This window comes from Meles meles, chromosome 2 (assembly GCF_922984935.1).
Source record: "Meles meles chromosome 2, mMelMel3.1 paternal haplotype, whole genome shotgun sequence".
In the NCBI taxonomy this organism is placed as follows: domain Eukaryota; kingdom Metazoa; phylum Chordata; class Mammalia; order Carnivora; family Mustelidae; genus Meles; species Meles meles.
Window position 1 is genome coordinate 84,494,086 of NC_060067.1, and position 15,993 is coordinate 84,510,078.

Sequence of the window (15,993 nt, forward strand, 5' to 3'; positions counted from 1 at the left end):
AACCATCATGAATTCAAGAGTAAAGTGGTGACTGAATGTAAAAGAAGAATTGGTGAATTTTCCCAATAGTGAAAAATTCTCAGTATAATTTTTTCATTGGGGGGGAGGAGGGCAGAGGAAGAGGGAGAAAGAGAATCTTTTTTTTTTTTTTAGGTTTTTTATTTATTTATTTGACAGAGAGAGATCACAAGTAGGCAGAGAGGCAGGCAGAGAGAGAGGAGGAAGCAGGCCCCCTGCGGAGCAGAGAGCCTGATGCGGGGCTGGATCCCAGGACCCTGAGATCATGACCTGAGCCGAAGGCAGCGGCTTAATCCACTGAGCCACCCAGGCGCCCCAAGAAAGAGAATCTTAAGCAGGGTCCACGCCCACCTGGTACAGAGCCCCACATAGAGCCTGAGGCAGGGCTCCATCAACCCTGAAATCATGACCTGAGTCAAAATCAAGAGTCAGACACTTCACCAACTGAGCCACCCAGGTGCCCCTTAGTACACTTCTTAATAAAACGAAGTACAATATTCCCTCTACTCACATGGTAACTGCATTTCTGGAATCAGTGAACATGGAAACAATGTTCCAGATAGTTTGTGTTTTTAGGTTCTAGGCTTAGAAAATCATAAACAGGTTTTACTGCTACAAGAATGTCCAGTGGGAGAACTGAGTCATTCAGGTTGTAGAATAAATGTTTGTTGTGTAGGACTGGCCATGTACAGCAGCAGGATGTTTATCATCCCTGGTTTTTGCCTTTTACATCATTGGAATTAAGGATTACAACCTTCTATCTTTGTGCTAAACAAAAAATTCCCTACAAGATTGTAAAATATACCCCTAGATGGCAATATTATCCCTGTTGTGAATTCTATTATAGACCACAAAGCCTGGTCTATAATAGAAAACATCTTAAAGTTCTGCCTATAATCATCTCATTGGAAGGTAAAGAAAACAGGGACTGGAATACAATTCAAAATGATCTCAATTTACAAGAACCATATTGAATATGCATAGGTTTAAATATCATTTAAAACACTTAAAATATAATATAAATTAGTGCTGATCAGCACAATCTGAGCAGGATATTTAACTTTACCTTACTAAATATTTAAACCAGATTAGCTAATAATAGAGTCCCTTACTTCTCTGAAGAGGTCTTAGAATGTCAGCCAAGAAGAGATAGGTTCCCACTTTTCCTTTAAAAACCCTGAGGGAAATAGCAAGCTTACTCTGATAAAACAAACGGGAGTGGAGAAATGTGAAGCACAATGAAAGGTCTGAGCTCAGCTCCCTGGATGGGCATTCTAAATTTACGGCATAGATGACGCCTTAAAAGTTACACTCAGGGGCACCTGGGTGGCTCAGTCCATTAAGTGTCTGCCTCTGGCTCAGGTCATGAATCCAGGGTCCTGGAATAGGGTCCTACATCCAGCTCTTGGCTCAGCAGGAAGCCTGCTTCTCCTTCTGCCTGCCATTCCCCCTGTTTGTGCTCTTGCTCTCTCTCTCAAATAAATAAAATCTTTTTTAAAAAGTTACACTCCACCCTAAATACTACACTCAATAGCTCAAGAGGAGTTGTAAGTACATCCCTAGGGAAAGAATGCTTTTCTCGGGGCGCCTAGGTGGCTCAGTGGTTTAGGCCGCTGCCTTCGGCTCAAGTCATGATCTCAGGGTCCTGGGATCGAGTCCCACATTGGGCTCTCTGCTCCGTAGGGAGCCTGCTTCCCTCTCACTCTCTCTCTGCCTGCCTCTCTGCCTACTTGTGATCTCTCTCTGTCAAATAAATAAATAATTTAAAAAAAAAAGATAAAAAAAAAGAATGCTTTTCTCATGTGAGAGCAACCATTGACTTCGGAGTGGAAGAAAAGGATGGCACTGGAGTTGAAACCACTTCACATCTCATTCAGAATACACAATAAATAGAACTAATTCCTTTTTAAAGTTTATATAGTGTTTTCAACTGAATACAACTACATGGGTCAATTATAGAAAATCGTTGGTAAGCAACCATTGACTTCGGAGTGGAAGAAAAGGATGGCACTGGAGTTGAAACCACTTCACATCTCATTCAGAATACACAATAAATAGAACTAATTCCTTTTTAAAGTTTATATAGTGTTTTCAACTGAATACAACTACATGGGTCAATTATAGAAAATCGTTGGTAAATTTATCCTCTTACCTACTTAGCTAACTTAGGAGCCATTCTGTAACAGGAGGGTATTTAATGGTTAAAAAGCACTTTCATTATTTATTCCTTGAAATCATTTCAATAATACTGGAAAAAATCTCCACAATGAAAAAATACAAAAATTTTAATTAATGCAGGGCTGATGCAAAATACGACTGTCTTTATTTAAAATTTTGATATTTTGTTCACCTTGGATTTTTCGCCTTTTGATTTATATCATTTGTCTTTTTGAGTTTTGGGGGAGGTCCCCACAAATTTGTGTAGGGGTGAATGTCCCTCTTTAGTTTCCGCTCTGGTCTTCAGTAGTTCTCAAGAAAACAGAACCTCTTTCACTGAGTAGGAACTAGAGTACTGGGAGGCTCCGATGCTTCCATATTTGGGGTACTTCTCTTAAAAGTACTATTTCAACAAAAACTTAAGCACCTTAATGCACCTGTCAGCAAATTACCTAATGGCATCTCTCTCGATCCTGGGAGGTCAACCACTTTCCTTCTGAGCCAGGCACAACTGCACCAAGGTGTAAATCCTGAAGTTGAGGAGAAACTTAAGAGAATGTGGTGGCCGCTCCTACTCAGGACTGACCACGTGGTAGGCCTTCTCGGCACAGAGAAGTGTAGCCTCTTAAGACCGGTTAAGACACAGACTTCTCAACGGAGAAGAAATAAACTCCTCGCCAACCGATGCGGCTGCGGTGCAGTCCATCCCCTCTCGCTCCACCCCCTTTTCTGGGACGCTGACCTAGAACGGATAAGGCTGGCACTGTAGCCGCCGGTACGCACCTTGCTCTCGGGGAATCCGCACCAGGCAGTCCACCATGCCTTTGTACTGCGCCTCGGCACTGATCTGCTTGGAAGACGCCTGCACCTGCAGCAGCAGCTTCACCCGCTCGATGGGGGCCACCGCGGTCTTGGACACAGCCGCTGCGACCCCGCCTGCCAGCAGGTCCTTCCCGAAGGATGCAGGGTCGAAGAGCTGCTTTTCCGACTTCTTCTCTTGCTTCTTCTTTGGAGGTTCACGCTGCATGGTGGGATGATGGAAGTTAAAAACAGGCAGCAGCTGTGGCAAAACAAGCCTAAGAAGGACGACGGAAGGAAGCAGAAAACCGCTTCGGCCTCCTTCTGGCGGGAAAGCAACGCTCAGGATGCCGGGATATCAGCGTGCAGGGCCTGGGTTCCCGGAGCTGCGCAGGCGCCTCCAACCGCCTCCGGCCTTCTGGCACCAGCCACCTGACTCCCGACACGTGGCTCCTCCGCGCCGAGTTCTGCCGTGATAAACAGCGATGTGGGGTTTCTTCGCTGCCAGCAGGGTCGGCAGGCAGGCGGGCCGTGGGGACTGAATCGCAGAGGTGCAGGGAGGGAGCCGCGAGAGCTAGTCCAGTAACAGGGTATTTAGGAGCCAAAACTGTAATAGAGTTGTTGACCAACCGCGTGGGTTAGCCAAGTTTAGTTTAGTTCCTTCCATTTTCTCTTACAAATCCATTCGATTTCTGCTCCTTTAATTAGGCAGGGATTGTTTTTCCAGTCATGTTTACAGTCTGCCTTTGCTCATAGCACCCCAGTAGTTTAATTTAACATGTTCCTCTTTCTTCCGTATTTTATTCAAATTGGTGGTTTTATCTGGAGCGGAGGTTCTCAAGACTAACGGAAGGGAACAGGAATACGCTGTTTTAACTAGTGCTTGGGCTTAGGGATTCTAATGTGCAAGGCTGAGAACCAATGACCTGTTCTAGAACAGTGCTTCACAACCTTTTTATTTTAAGATCCCTTTTCACTCCTAAAAAACTAGGATCACAAGGAAGCTGTTTCTGTGTTAAACGTATTGATACTGTTCAGAAACCGAAATGGAAAATTTTAAAATTAGTTTACTTGAAATAACCCATAATATAACATTTTAAAAAGTAACCATTTTCAAAACAAAGAAATGAGAATAACCTTGTTTTGTGTTTTTGAAAATCTCTTTAATGCCTAACTTAATAGAAGACAGCTGGATTTACATGACTGCTTTTGTCCCCACTCTACTGCAACACCACACATCATGTAGCTGCTGGAAGATTCCACTGTGAGGTGAGAGAATGAGAGTGAAACAGGCAATTAGTGTCTCAGTATTATTAAGAAAAGTTTTTATCCCATGGTGTCTCAGAAGAGGTCTTGGTGACATCTGTACTTGATATCTATACCCATACCACATTTTGAGAACTAATCTGGAAGCTTATCAGATTCAGGTCTGATTCTGGGCAAACCAAAGCAAACCAAACAAAAAAACCACAGTAGATGTGATGTACATCTATCCTGCATCTAATGTCTTGCTCTATTTTCACCTTGCTTCTTTTCAGTTTGTACATCCTGGAGATCGTTCTGTGGTAGCATAAAATATATTCCTGATATCTTTTTATATCTTGTTTGATGGTTTCTAATAAATAGAGATTCTATTTTATCCTCTCTTACTCTTTAGGACATGCACTCTTGAAACACATCTACAAACCATAAGTTGTGTCATTTTTTGGAACTTAAGGCTCTAGTTTTTTCTTTATTAATCTTAAGTGTGTTTTTACACTTTTTTTAAAGAAGATTTTATTTATTTATTTAACAGAGAGATCACAAGTAGGCAGAAGAGACAGGCAGAGGGGTAGGGGGAAGCAGGCTCCTTGCTGAGCAGAGAGCCTGACTTGGGGCTCAATCCCTGAGATCATGACCCGAGCGGAAGGCAGAGGCTTAACCCACCGAGCCACCCAGGTGCCCCTGTTTTTACACTTTTGATACAACTTGTCACAAGTACAAAACCACACATTTAGGCCAGGATTCCAGAGTGGGAAATTTTGTTTATATTTTGATTACCTCATATAAAACGAGTTAGTAAGTCCTACTGGTACCACGTTTAGTGCTATCTTCCTTTCCATAGCAGCTTATTTGACTCTTTGCAGGGTTTTCAGCCAAATCTCTCTCCATTTTACATGCTGCTGAAAGGTTAATCTTTCTGAAGCAATTGCATTAGTCATTATTCCTAGGCTTAAAAGATTTAAGTCTTTTCATTGCACGGACTTCAAAATCCTTTGTGAAATACATTGCAAATTCAAAAAGTGATGTTTTTTCTGCAAGAAATATGAATAATGAAAGGTTTCGGTCTCCTCTAAGGGAATTTGAAGTATTAACAAGCATACAGGGAGAAATTTAAGGGGGCAGAGGGAATACTTGAGTCACACCTCAGGCAAGACTCTTTTTAAGGTGCCAAGAGAGGTCAAAGGAACATCTCTGGTCACAGGGATCTTACGCAACTCAGACAGAAAAAGCAAGTGTTCTGTTGCTCTCCAGGGAGATGTCTTTGACTCTTATCATTGACAATGTTTATAGCATATTGCTTTATGATATCCTCAAGCTTATTTCTGACATATATTCTTCCATAGAAGACAGCAAACGTGAAAAAAGTGAAAGTACTTAAAAATGTAGATTTTTTTTTTTAAGCTTAAAAGCTATGGACCAGCTCTTTTCGATACATGGAGCTAAAATTATTTAACTAGCTGTATTTGCATTTTATTTACTGATTTAGGAAACAAAAAAGTTCTGGTGCTTTATATGTTGATATTAAAAGTAGAGAGTCTCAGAACCTTTAAGTTGTTCACTCTGGTTTCCTTAGAAATCAGTGTGGTTAGTTTTCTCTCTCAGTTCAGGTCTAGGGTCATCTTAGCAACCCGTTCCCCAGCCACTCTATTTCTCACACTTCATATTCTATTTTCTTCCTTCACTTTTTTTCTCTTAGCTTTTATCAATATATTTTACTTATTTGTCTTATTTGTGGCCTGCCTTTCCCATGGGAACATCAGGTCCATGAGTGCCAGAATTTTTAGCTGTTTTGTTCATTGCTTTATCCCCGCATCCAGAACAGAGCTTGGCACAGAATAGAAAGTCAATTATTTGTTGGATGAATGCATGAAAAGACAACACAACTGCAAGTAAACCTCCAAACCATCTTTATTAAAGACTATCAATATAAAAATAGCTTCAATTATATAGAATATAGAAATACAACTCTATAAAATTAAATTATTTTCACATAGTTTAGTGTATAAAGTTTTAGTAACATTTACTAATGTATTTTAAAATATCCAAAGTATACATCCTTGTTCTCAAAAGTGTTTAGTGAATATTTTTCTCAGCTTCTTTCCAACATTTTGTACAGTAGCAGGTATGATTTAGCTGATACCTTGGTTTTTAGCCAATGGATATATAATAATAATAATAAATGGTAGTAGTAGGTGGTAGTAGGAGTAAATAACATTTTCATAGCACATGATATGTGCACAATTTAGAGGGAACTTATACAGACAACAAATAATTATTCACAATATTATTGTGAAGAATGTTCAAAGCAGACAAACCTAGTAAATTGGTTTTATGACTTTTCTCATTTGTGTCAAATATAAAAAAGCAGGCACTGCAAATTTACTATCTTGCCAGTATGCATCACCATCAACAGTTCCTTGGCACAAATAAGAAACTCTCCCTTGCTAAGTACAGTTCTCTAACCTGACAAAAAGAAACAAACAAAAGAACACTAAAGAAAGGGGAGGGAGGGGGGAAGGGTGGAAGGTGCAGAATCTAAAATGTAATTGGGGGGGGGCTTAAAGATATATGGTGGTGATGAAACAGTATTTGATATTTCCAAAAATGATAGTTCTATAATCTTTTGCATCTATAGTCTGGTAAAAGGGAACATTTGCAGAATGTTAATAAAATTCAACTTCAGAATATTTCTATATCAGCTAAAGCACACCTCTGGGGTATTTACACTGTCATGTTGTCCCCTTTTATTTAATAAAGTGGCAGATAGACACTCATTGGCTAAAAATTAAATTGATCTTTCAGATGTGAATCTGAACATATTTGGAAAAGTGGGCAGCTAGGTTTAGCTACAATGCTTACTTCAATATCCATTTAGAGATAACCACAATGTTTGGTTTTATTTCTTAAAAATTCAATGTCTCAAAAAAATGCAATGTCTAATGGCCATTAAAGTATACATCTACATTATAACAAATGATTTTCTACTTATTAAGACAAGTAGTCTATTTTGTCTTTTTATTTTTGTTATTGAGTGGTGGTCTCAAGATGTTTTGACACCAGGAAAGTGGTTCAAAAGACCAAAATTTCATTAACTGAAACAAAAAAGTCTCTTGTAATTAAAACCCCAGTTTTAGTTCAGTCTGTTTGAAAATCTGAGGTAACTAACAGTTACATTTATTAATAAATCTTAGTACTGAAAATAGCTAATGGTGTTTCGGGGGACATGTTAAGAAATTTAAGACATTTAATAAATACTTTTAAACAAAGTGCCTTATTGCCCATATATGTAGCAAGCAGAGCTAAGGCAGTGTTGAGAGTCTATCTACCATTCTGACTAATATTGTGATCTTAAGCGGAGGATATTTCAAGCCGTTTTGTGCATTTCAAGAACCGAAGTTTCTTTCTCTGATTTAAATGCTAAAGTTAAGGCCCACAAATTACTAACAGGACAAATACAGTGGTTTGCATTTTAAATACCTGGGTAAAAATCTCTTAAGCTGATTATACAGAGGTAACAGTATTTCTTCTAAGACCAAATGTTTCAAAGGGTGCACTCACTGTGTTTTACAGTTAGTTCTAACCCCCAGAGCTCATGTTCCAGGTGTTTCAGAAGGCAATAGAGACTAACTTTAGATGTGTTGGCATAATTCCCCTTCCAAAGCTTAAGTCCTGAAAAAGAAAAAAACCGAGTATTGTAGTCTTGGGGGCATCTGAGACTTCAGGAGGATCCGCTGGGTAAATGTTAATTAAAAATACAGGGGTGCCTGGGTGGCTCAGTGGGTTAAGCCTCTGCCCTCGGCTCAGGTCACCATCTCAGGGTCCTGGGATCGAGGCCCGCATCGGACTCTCTGCTCAGCCGGGAGACTGCTTCCCCCTTTATCTCTGCCTGCTGCTCTGCCTACTTGTGACCTCTCTCTCTGTGTCAAATAAATAAATAAAAATTTAAAAAAATTACAGTATTTGTTATGTTTTTCCTTCTTTTTCGATCCACCAAATTCTCATAGCCAAAGAAAATTCTTATCCTGTTAGTTTTGATTCTCTACTAAGGGTCAAGTAAACTATTATTCATTAACGTAATTTCCTTTGGGAAAACCCACTACATAACAAACCACATTTATAAGGCAAAAATTAGTATTTAACAGAAGTCACCACAGGATTTCTTTCACCCAAATTTTTCAGTGTTTTTAACATGATCAGGTTTTTGAAAAAGATTTACTTATAGCTGTCCTGAAATTCAAGAACTATATAAAATGTGTGTGCATACCTGAATATATCTCAATAAAAAGAAAAATAATAAAATTTTATGTACAAATAGTTTAAAATCTATATCCTAGCCAAAATGGAGCTGACCTGAAAGAGTACACAAAATCAAATAAATAGAAAAATAAGTTTAATTTTCAGTCCTCAGTTCTTCTATGCCACGGTGAGGTATCTACTAAAACAGTTAAACTAAAGCAAAGTATTTGTTGTAATAAGGAATCAGTAGTTGGACATGACAAATTTAGGTACTGAGCAGTAGGCAAGAAGAAAAAAACCCTGCACATTTTACTTAAGACGGACTTCAGAGGTCTCAATACAGTCATCTCATTTGTAATGAAAATTCTGAACACAGAGAGGGACAAAAACTTGCTCATGGTCCCAGCACTAATTAGTTACAGGACCTGGTCACACCCTCCCGATTTTGTGATTCTTTTACCAGATATCATTATTAGTCTTGAAAACAATATACAACTTATGAATTGTGTATTCTTTCAAGATAAATGTCTTCTATTAATTTTATATAAAACACTTCACATTATTTCAAACTAGTCAATAAATTAACATTATATACCAAAATGGAAATAAGTTAACAATCTCTTCTTTTCAAGTCTCACAATACTACATAAGATTAGTGCATCAAATCTAAGAGCATATCATCTCAATATTTAACAAAATTATGTTCAAAACTGAACAGTTAAGAGAGGCTAACCCTTATCTTCTTGTGTATGGGTGTCAGCAATTCTAACACCGTTCAATGTTTGTGCACAGTTGCCATGCATCAAGAAAACACAGCTACAAGGTTAATCCAAAGAACAATTTAAAAGCCATTTCTATGGCAATTTCTGTGACTGAATCATGAAAACAGACATAAAGTTCTTGAAGTTTGGGATGAAGAAAGAGTCTCCTGTAGAGGAAAAGAACATGCTCATTTCAGAAATTCAACAAACAAATATCAAAGGGGAAAAACTCCAACCTTTCAATTTATTTTATTTTAGTTTAGTTTCTGACAGAATTCATAGTGAAATAAAAGCCACTAATCTAAATCTATAGTAGGGGGAAATACAGTTAGATTTATTTTTAAATAAATAATACATGCCTTAGGTCAATTACTTTTATTTTTCCAGAGTAAAAAAAGCCTATTTTATGAATATATATTACCATATACCTCAGTTTTAAAATACTAAATTTAGTCATTATTACTAAAATAAAGCCAAATGTGTTACCATCATTAAGTACAATAGCTATTAAACATTGTTATTTACTTTCTAAATGTTAATTATTATTAAAACATTATATGAGGGAGCCTGGGTGGCCCAGTCAGTTAAGTGTCTGCCTTTGGCTCAGAGGTCACACTCCCAGGGTCCTGGGATCGAGTCCCGCACTGAGCTCCCTGCTGAGCCGGGAGCCTGCTTCTCCCTCTCCTCCTCACTTGTGCTCTCTGTCACTACCTCTCTCTCAAACAAATAAACAAAATCTTTAAAAAAACCAAAACAACAACAACAAAAAAAAATTTTATGATTGCTCTTTTTATAGTCAGTACTTAACTGGAAATACCACTGAAACTTTATTTAATTTTTTTAAAGAGTTAAAATTTTTATATATTTAGTCAGTACTAGTATATAGAAATCAGACAGTTTAAATCAGGGATATTTTGTCTGACTTCCTTAAATTCCTCTATTCTATATAGATCTGCATAATTAATCATAATTCTATATAGATCTGCATCATAAATCATAGATCTGCATATAATTCTATATAAATCTGCATCATAATCAATACCTCTTGATTCTTCCTAGTCCAATTGTTGTGAATGTAATTAAGGCTCTGCTATACACCTGTATGTATGCCTAACTGTTTTTATCTCTATTTCCTCTCTGTCCACACCAGGGGCACTTTGCTGCTCCCAGCTCAATCTTCCAACAGCACAGCTCTGATGACACTACACAGACTTGAACTTATGCTGATGTTCCTTCCAAGCTTGGTTGGGTACACATCACAATCACAAAGAGCTTACTACTACCCTAGATTCTGTTGGCAGGTCTGGGGTGGGCCAAAGGCATCTCTGATTTTAACAAGTGACTCTGATGATTCTAAATCTCATGGACCAACACACAGGATTACTGCTTTGGATAACGTTTGTTATATAGTTCAGTACTGCATGGTAGGTATCTAGTAACATCGGTCTCACCTAACTCTGTGTCCCTTCCTCCACAATTCTTTAACCCAATTCAAAGAACCTTCAGTGCCTCAACATTTCCCTCAAAATTAAATTCCTTAGTCAGGAATTGAAGGCTCTCTGCAGTGGCCCTAACTTAACTTTCCAACCTGATCTTTCATTTTATCTTTGCCTATGTCACTCTCTTACCATCCTGGCAAATAAGTCTACTTAACTGCTATGCCTTATGATTTCCCTTGTTTCAGTCTTTGTTCATCCCATCCTTTTCCTAGAATGTTCTATCCAAATTTAATTCATTTTCTCTTTTTTTTTTTTTAAAAAAGATTATTTATTTATTTATTTATTTATTTATTTATTTGACAGACAGAGATCACAAGTGGGCAGAGAGGCAGGCAGAGAGAGAGGCGGAAGCAGGCTCCCTGCTGAGCAGAGAGCCCGATGTGGGGCTCGATCCCAGGAGCCTGGGATCATGACTTGAGCCGAAGGCAGAGGCTTTAACCCACTGAGCCACCCAGGCGCCCCTCTAATTCATTTCCAAACCAGATCAAATGGAATCTATAAGCCTTTCTGTATAATCCCAATGTAGATTTTTACCCCTTCCTCAGAACTCCCATAGCATTTGGTTGTATCAACTCATTTATTCAATCTATCTTAAAAAACTCCCTATCCAGAAATACATATATGCCTGAGCATATTTCATATTTCTTCTGGTGGGTATAAGACCATTAATGCAATGACTATGACTTTATGTTTGCCTTACCAGCCTCCAGCACCATATTTTGCCAAGCACAACTCCATTTATTAAATTGTGATGTATTTATCAAGTGACTATGTGACGGGTGCTATTGCAGTTGCCAGTGGTAGACAAGACAGATACAATTCCTGACCTCATAAAGCCTAACTTCCTAGTGAAGGGGAGAAAGACCATAAACAAACAAGAAAATAAACAATAATAGTAGCCACTTTAATGCAGGAAAGAGATCCTGGATTCACTTTTAGAGGCTAGCACTGATCTGAATATCAAGGAAACAGACACCCAAAGTTAAGAAGCTGAACATTTCACACAGGGACTGTAGGAATAAGATTCAATGGATGCCAGTGTGGCTGTGCACAGTGGATGGAGACAGAAATGGCAAAAGATGGAAAGAGGTGGGCAAGGGCTACCTCTTGTAGTAGGCAGCCTCTTGTAGTTGGTGGGTTGGAATGGGGGGGGGGAAGGAGAGGAAGAGCTAAAGAAAGGAGAGAGGGAAGAAAAGAGGGAAGGAGGGATGGAAAGAAAGCTACAGCATTAAAATTGTGGAATCATTATCTTTTAGTGTATTACTACGATAATTTTATAAGGTTACTGAATCAGCCTTTTAATGGAAAAAAGCCTTGGCAGTCAGAGAAAGACAAATACCACACAATTTCACTCATATGTAGACATTAAGAAGCAAAACAAAGAAAAAGAGACAAACCCAAAACCAGATTCTTAAATACAGAGAACAAACTGATGGTTAACAGAGGGGAAGTGGGTGGGGGGAATGGATGAACTATGTGGTGGGGTTAAGGAATGCACTTAAGGAGTAATATACAGAATTGCAGAATCATTATATTGTATTGCTGAGACTAACAGAACACTCTATGTGAATTATACTTGAATCTAAAAATAAATTTTAAAAAAGAAAAAGAAGAGAAAGACTTGAGAGGAATTTAAAGGAGATACTTAGTAAATAAAACAAAAATTCTAAAATGTATTAGAATATTATAGTAGTTAGAGGGGCACCTGGCTGGCTCAGTTAGAAGAGCATGAAACTTGATCTTGGAGTCATTCATGAATTCCACATTGGGTGTAGAGATTACATACATACATACATACTTGCCTAAAAATATATATTACAGTTAGATTAATAATTCCATGCCTACATTTTAAAATGCTTTTCTCTTTTACCATTTTTCTTTCACTTTTCTAACATTTTACTTCCCTTTCAAATCCTTTTCTTCCCCCACTTACCCTACTACCCAGTAAGCCATAACTGGTGGTGCTTTTCTCTGATCCGTCCAGTTTTCAGGTGAGCACTCAAACAACACACCATGTTCTTTCACAGGGTTAAGAGAAGATACAGAATTTGTAGAACCTGAATGATCTCCACGATTTAGTGCTTTCTTTTTCTGTAAATTAATATGTATTATTAGTATTAACTGGTATTACTAATGTTACTTTAAAATGTTTTCCCATACAGATTTGAATTGGCTACTTAAGTGCCTGGAATGACATTCTTCTGGTCTGTGGGAAAATTTCTATTCTTCCTCATACTTAGTTTAAATACCATCTCCTAAAAGAGATTTCATGGATACAGTGTCCTTGAAGTCTCCCAGAAGACATTTGTTCATAGCCCTGTATTATTCGTATTTACATTAATTACGTTAGTAGTTTGTAGGTCTGTCTTCCCCAGTAGTTATATGCTTTTTCCAGGCCAGAGACCAAATGGTATTCATCTTTGTGTGTTTTGAAGCAGCAGAGGCTAGTACATAGGAGATGCTTAATAAATAGATTACAAGTGAGTAGGTTACTAAATTCATAGGTGATTCTGTAATAAAATGAAAACATAAAACAGTATGTCTCTTCCTTTCATGCATCCCCTTTAAGTTACCCATTGATTAAGTTATTAGCAAAACAATGACTCATTTGGATTAAAAAGACTTTTTATAAGGCTCAGGCTAAAACTTAGTAGAGTGACTCTGGATTCTTTTCTTTCTCTCAAAACCCTTACCTAATCCGTCAACAAGTCATTTTTGCTCACCCTCCAGAATCCAGAAACCACTATCATTCTTTGCTTTGAGAAGTTCCATAGCCTCCTGACTGGTCTCTGCTTCCACCCTTACTACCCTACAGAGCTTGTTCTTCATACAGTAGTAGCCTGAGTGATCCTTTCAAAAATGTAGGATCTTGTCCTTCCTCTACTCAGAACTGTCCCAAGAGCTTCCCAACTCCTTCAGAACAAACCCCAAAGCCCTTCAATCTATCAGGCCATCTGCGATCTGGCCCTGCTAACCTTTGCCATCTCAACTCCTAGCACTCTCCTCCCCGCCAGCTCCAGCATTCTCAGTCACTCCTACTTCTGCAGCTTTGCACTTGAATTTGTTTTCCTTGTGTGGAAGCCCTGCCTCCATCCAGCCTGCCACTTAACGTGCTTCCTTCCTCATTTCATTCAGGTCCTTGTTCAAATATTATCCTATCTTACTATTCCTCTTGAAACTTACCTACCGGACATATTGTACTACTTGCCAGTTCATTAGTCTTCCCCATGAGAATATAGACTTTGATAAAGTAGGCAGTTAGTTAGACGTGGGCTGGAGGAAAAGGTGGTGATAAACAGGGGACACTTTAGAAGCCTGAGGACAGGGACACCTGGGTGGCTCAGTTGGTTAAGCGTCTGCCTTTGGCTCAGGTCATGATTCCAGGGTTCTGGGATAAAGTCCTGCACTGGGCTCCTTGCTCAGCAGGGAATCTGCTTTTCTTTCTGCCTCTCCCCCTGCTTATGCTCTCTCTCTCTGACAAATAAATAAAATCTTAAAAAAAAAAAAAAAAAAAAAAGGAACCCGAGGACACAACATCCTTTTTGGCTTTTAACATCCTGGCCTAAATTAAGGCTTCCAATAGCCCTGGGCGGACAGACCAAGAGCCATGTGGAGAAGAGTGCTGTCCTCTTCAACCACTGCCCCAGAGTAACGAATAGCTTCATTATAATATATTTAGATTGTGCTTTCAATGTCCCTCGCCTCCATGGAAGTTCTCCATGATAGTTCTGGCAAGAACACTGTAGAGCCAGTAGTTGGGAGTAGGACCTATGCCCAACCATAGGAGTCTCTTAGATGACTGGAAACCACCTTAGTGGGAGACTGTCCTAGACCCACAAACTATGGAAACATAAAAAGAAAAGATCCTCCTAACCCTGGTGCAGTTGCCATCTCTGGGCCTGCCTGCTCTCTCACCTTGAGAGTGTACTGTCCTCAATAAACTGCTTTATATCTGCTATCTTCCTTCTGGCCATTTTTATTCAAGCATGGATCCTCACGTAAATCTTTCATAGGAGAATCCAAGAACCCAGATCTCCATTCACACACTGGTAATAGCTTCATGAAGAAAGGGACTTTGTTCACTGCTATATCCCCAGCACCAGAGTAGTGTCTGGTGCATAGTGGATACCTCAATAGTTCAGTATTATGGGAAAGGCTAATTTGCATTACTATTACTGAATAATTACATTACTATTACTGAATTATTAATGAAAGATTCCCGTAGAGACTCTATCAGTTATATTAAAAGGAAAGGAGGAGCATAAGACCACAAAGCACATATATATGGTTGGACATAACATTTTTCTGAGTACCAATTTCTGAGAGCTCAAAGAAGAAATCCTATAAGGGGAACCTGGGTGGCTCAGTTGCTTAAGCATCTGACTCTTGATTTCAGTTCAGGTCATGATCTCAGTGTCGTGAGACTGAGCTCTGTGCGGTGAGCACGGTGCGGAGCCTGCTTAAGATTCTCTCTCTCCCTCTCCTGGTACCCCACCCCCAGTTTGTGTGCTCTCTCTCTCAAGAAAGAAAGAAAATTTTTAAAAATCCTACAAAACACAGAATTTTATTGCTGAATGAATTCTAAGACATAATTCAGGCCACTTACTTTATATCTGAGGAAATAGGAAGAATCCAGGCTCAGTATAAAATTCCTTATTCCCAGCCCAATATTCTTCTACGTTTAAACCCAAGTTCTTCACAATTTTAACTTTTTTTTTTTTTTTGAGAGAGAGACAGAGAGAGTGAGAGCAAAAGAAGGGGGAGCAGCAGAGGGAGAGAGAGAAGCAGACTTCCCACTGATCAGGGAGCCCAATGTGGGGCTCGATCCCAGTTCCCTGAGGTCATGACCTCAGCTGAAGGCAGACGCTTAACTGACTGAGCCAGCCACCCAGGTGCCCCCAATTTTAGCATTCTTCTTTTTTAAATTTTTTTCAATTTTAGCATTCCTAACACACATATTGCTATATACATTTCAATCATCTTCAGAGGGGTGTTTTGTTTTTTGGTTTTGGCTGTGCGATGTTTGACCACTGACAAGTAAACTTCTGTATGTTTATCCTTTTCAAGAAATCAACACATACTTTTCCCTGCCATTAAGATAATCTAGTTGATTTTTTAATTACATATAACATTATTACTTATGCAGAGGTAAAATATTAAATGAAACTTCATCCTGGATTTAAAAGCAAGCAAGAAATGAATCAAGCGGCTAAAAGATTTGCAACAGTATTGTGTCTATCACTGTACCTTACCCTATTATG

At 38.8% G+C, this 15,993-nt stretch overlaps 2 protein-coding genes across 8 annotated transcripts in view; both read right to left on the reverse strand.

Moving 5' to 3' along the window:
* The window catches only part of SLC25A31 (solute carrier family 25 member 31), a 29,910-nt gene extending 26,708 nt beyond the window's left edge, over nucleotides 1-3,202 (reverse strand). Inside the window, exon 1 of the mRNA XM_045990544.1 lies at nucleotides 2,959-3,202. Coding sequence (XP_045846500.1) covers nucleotides 2,959-3,202 — 244 coding nt within the window. The remainder of the gene's footprint in view (nucleotides 1-2,958) is intronic.
* Nucleotides 3,203-3,707: 505 nt separating this feature from the next.
* INTU (inturned planar cell polarity protein) overlaps nucleotides 3,708-15,993 on the reverse strand; it is a 90,934-nt gene continuing 78,648 nt past the window's right edge. For 5 of the 7 annotated variants that reach the window (XM_045990498.1, XM_045990488.1, XM_045990479.1 and 2 more), the window contains 2 exons: nucleotides 12,666-12,823; nucleotides 8,095-9,400 (listed from right to left, as the gene is read on the reverse strand). In XM_045990498.1, coding sequence (XP_045846454.1) covers nucleotides 9,289-9,400; nucleotides 12,666-12,823 — 270 coding nt within the window. In that variant the 3' untranslated portion in view covers nucleotides 8,095-9,288. Of the gene's footprint in view, nucleotides 3,817-6,137; nucleotides 7,906-8,094; nucleotides 9,401-12,665; nucleotides 12,824-15,993 lie in introns of those variants that run through there. The other 2 variants (XM_045990507.1, XM_045990517.1) reach the window with 2 other exon arrangements.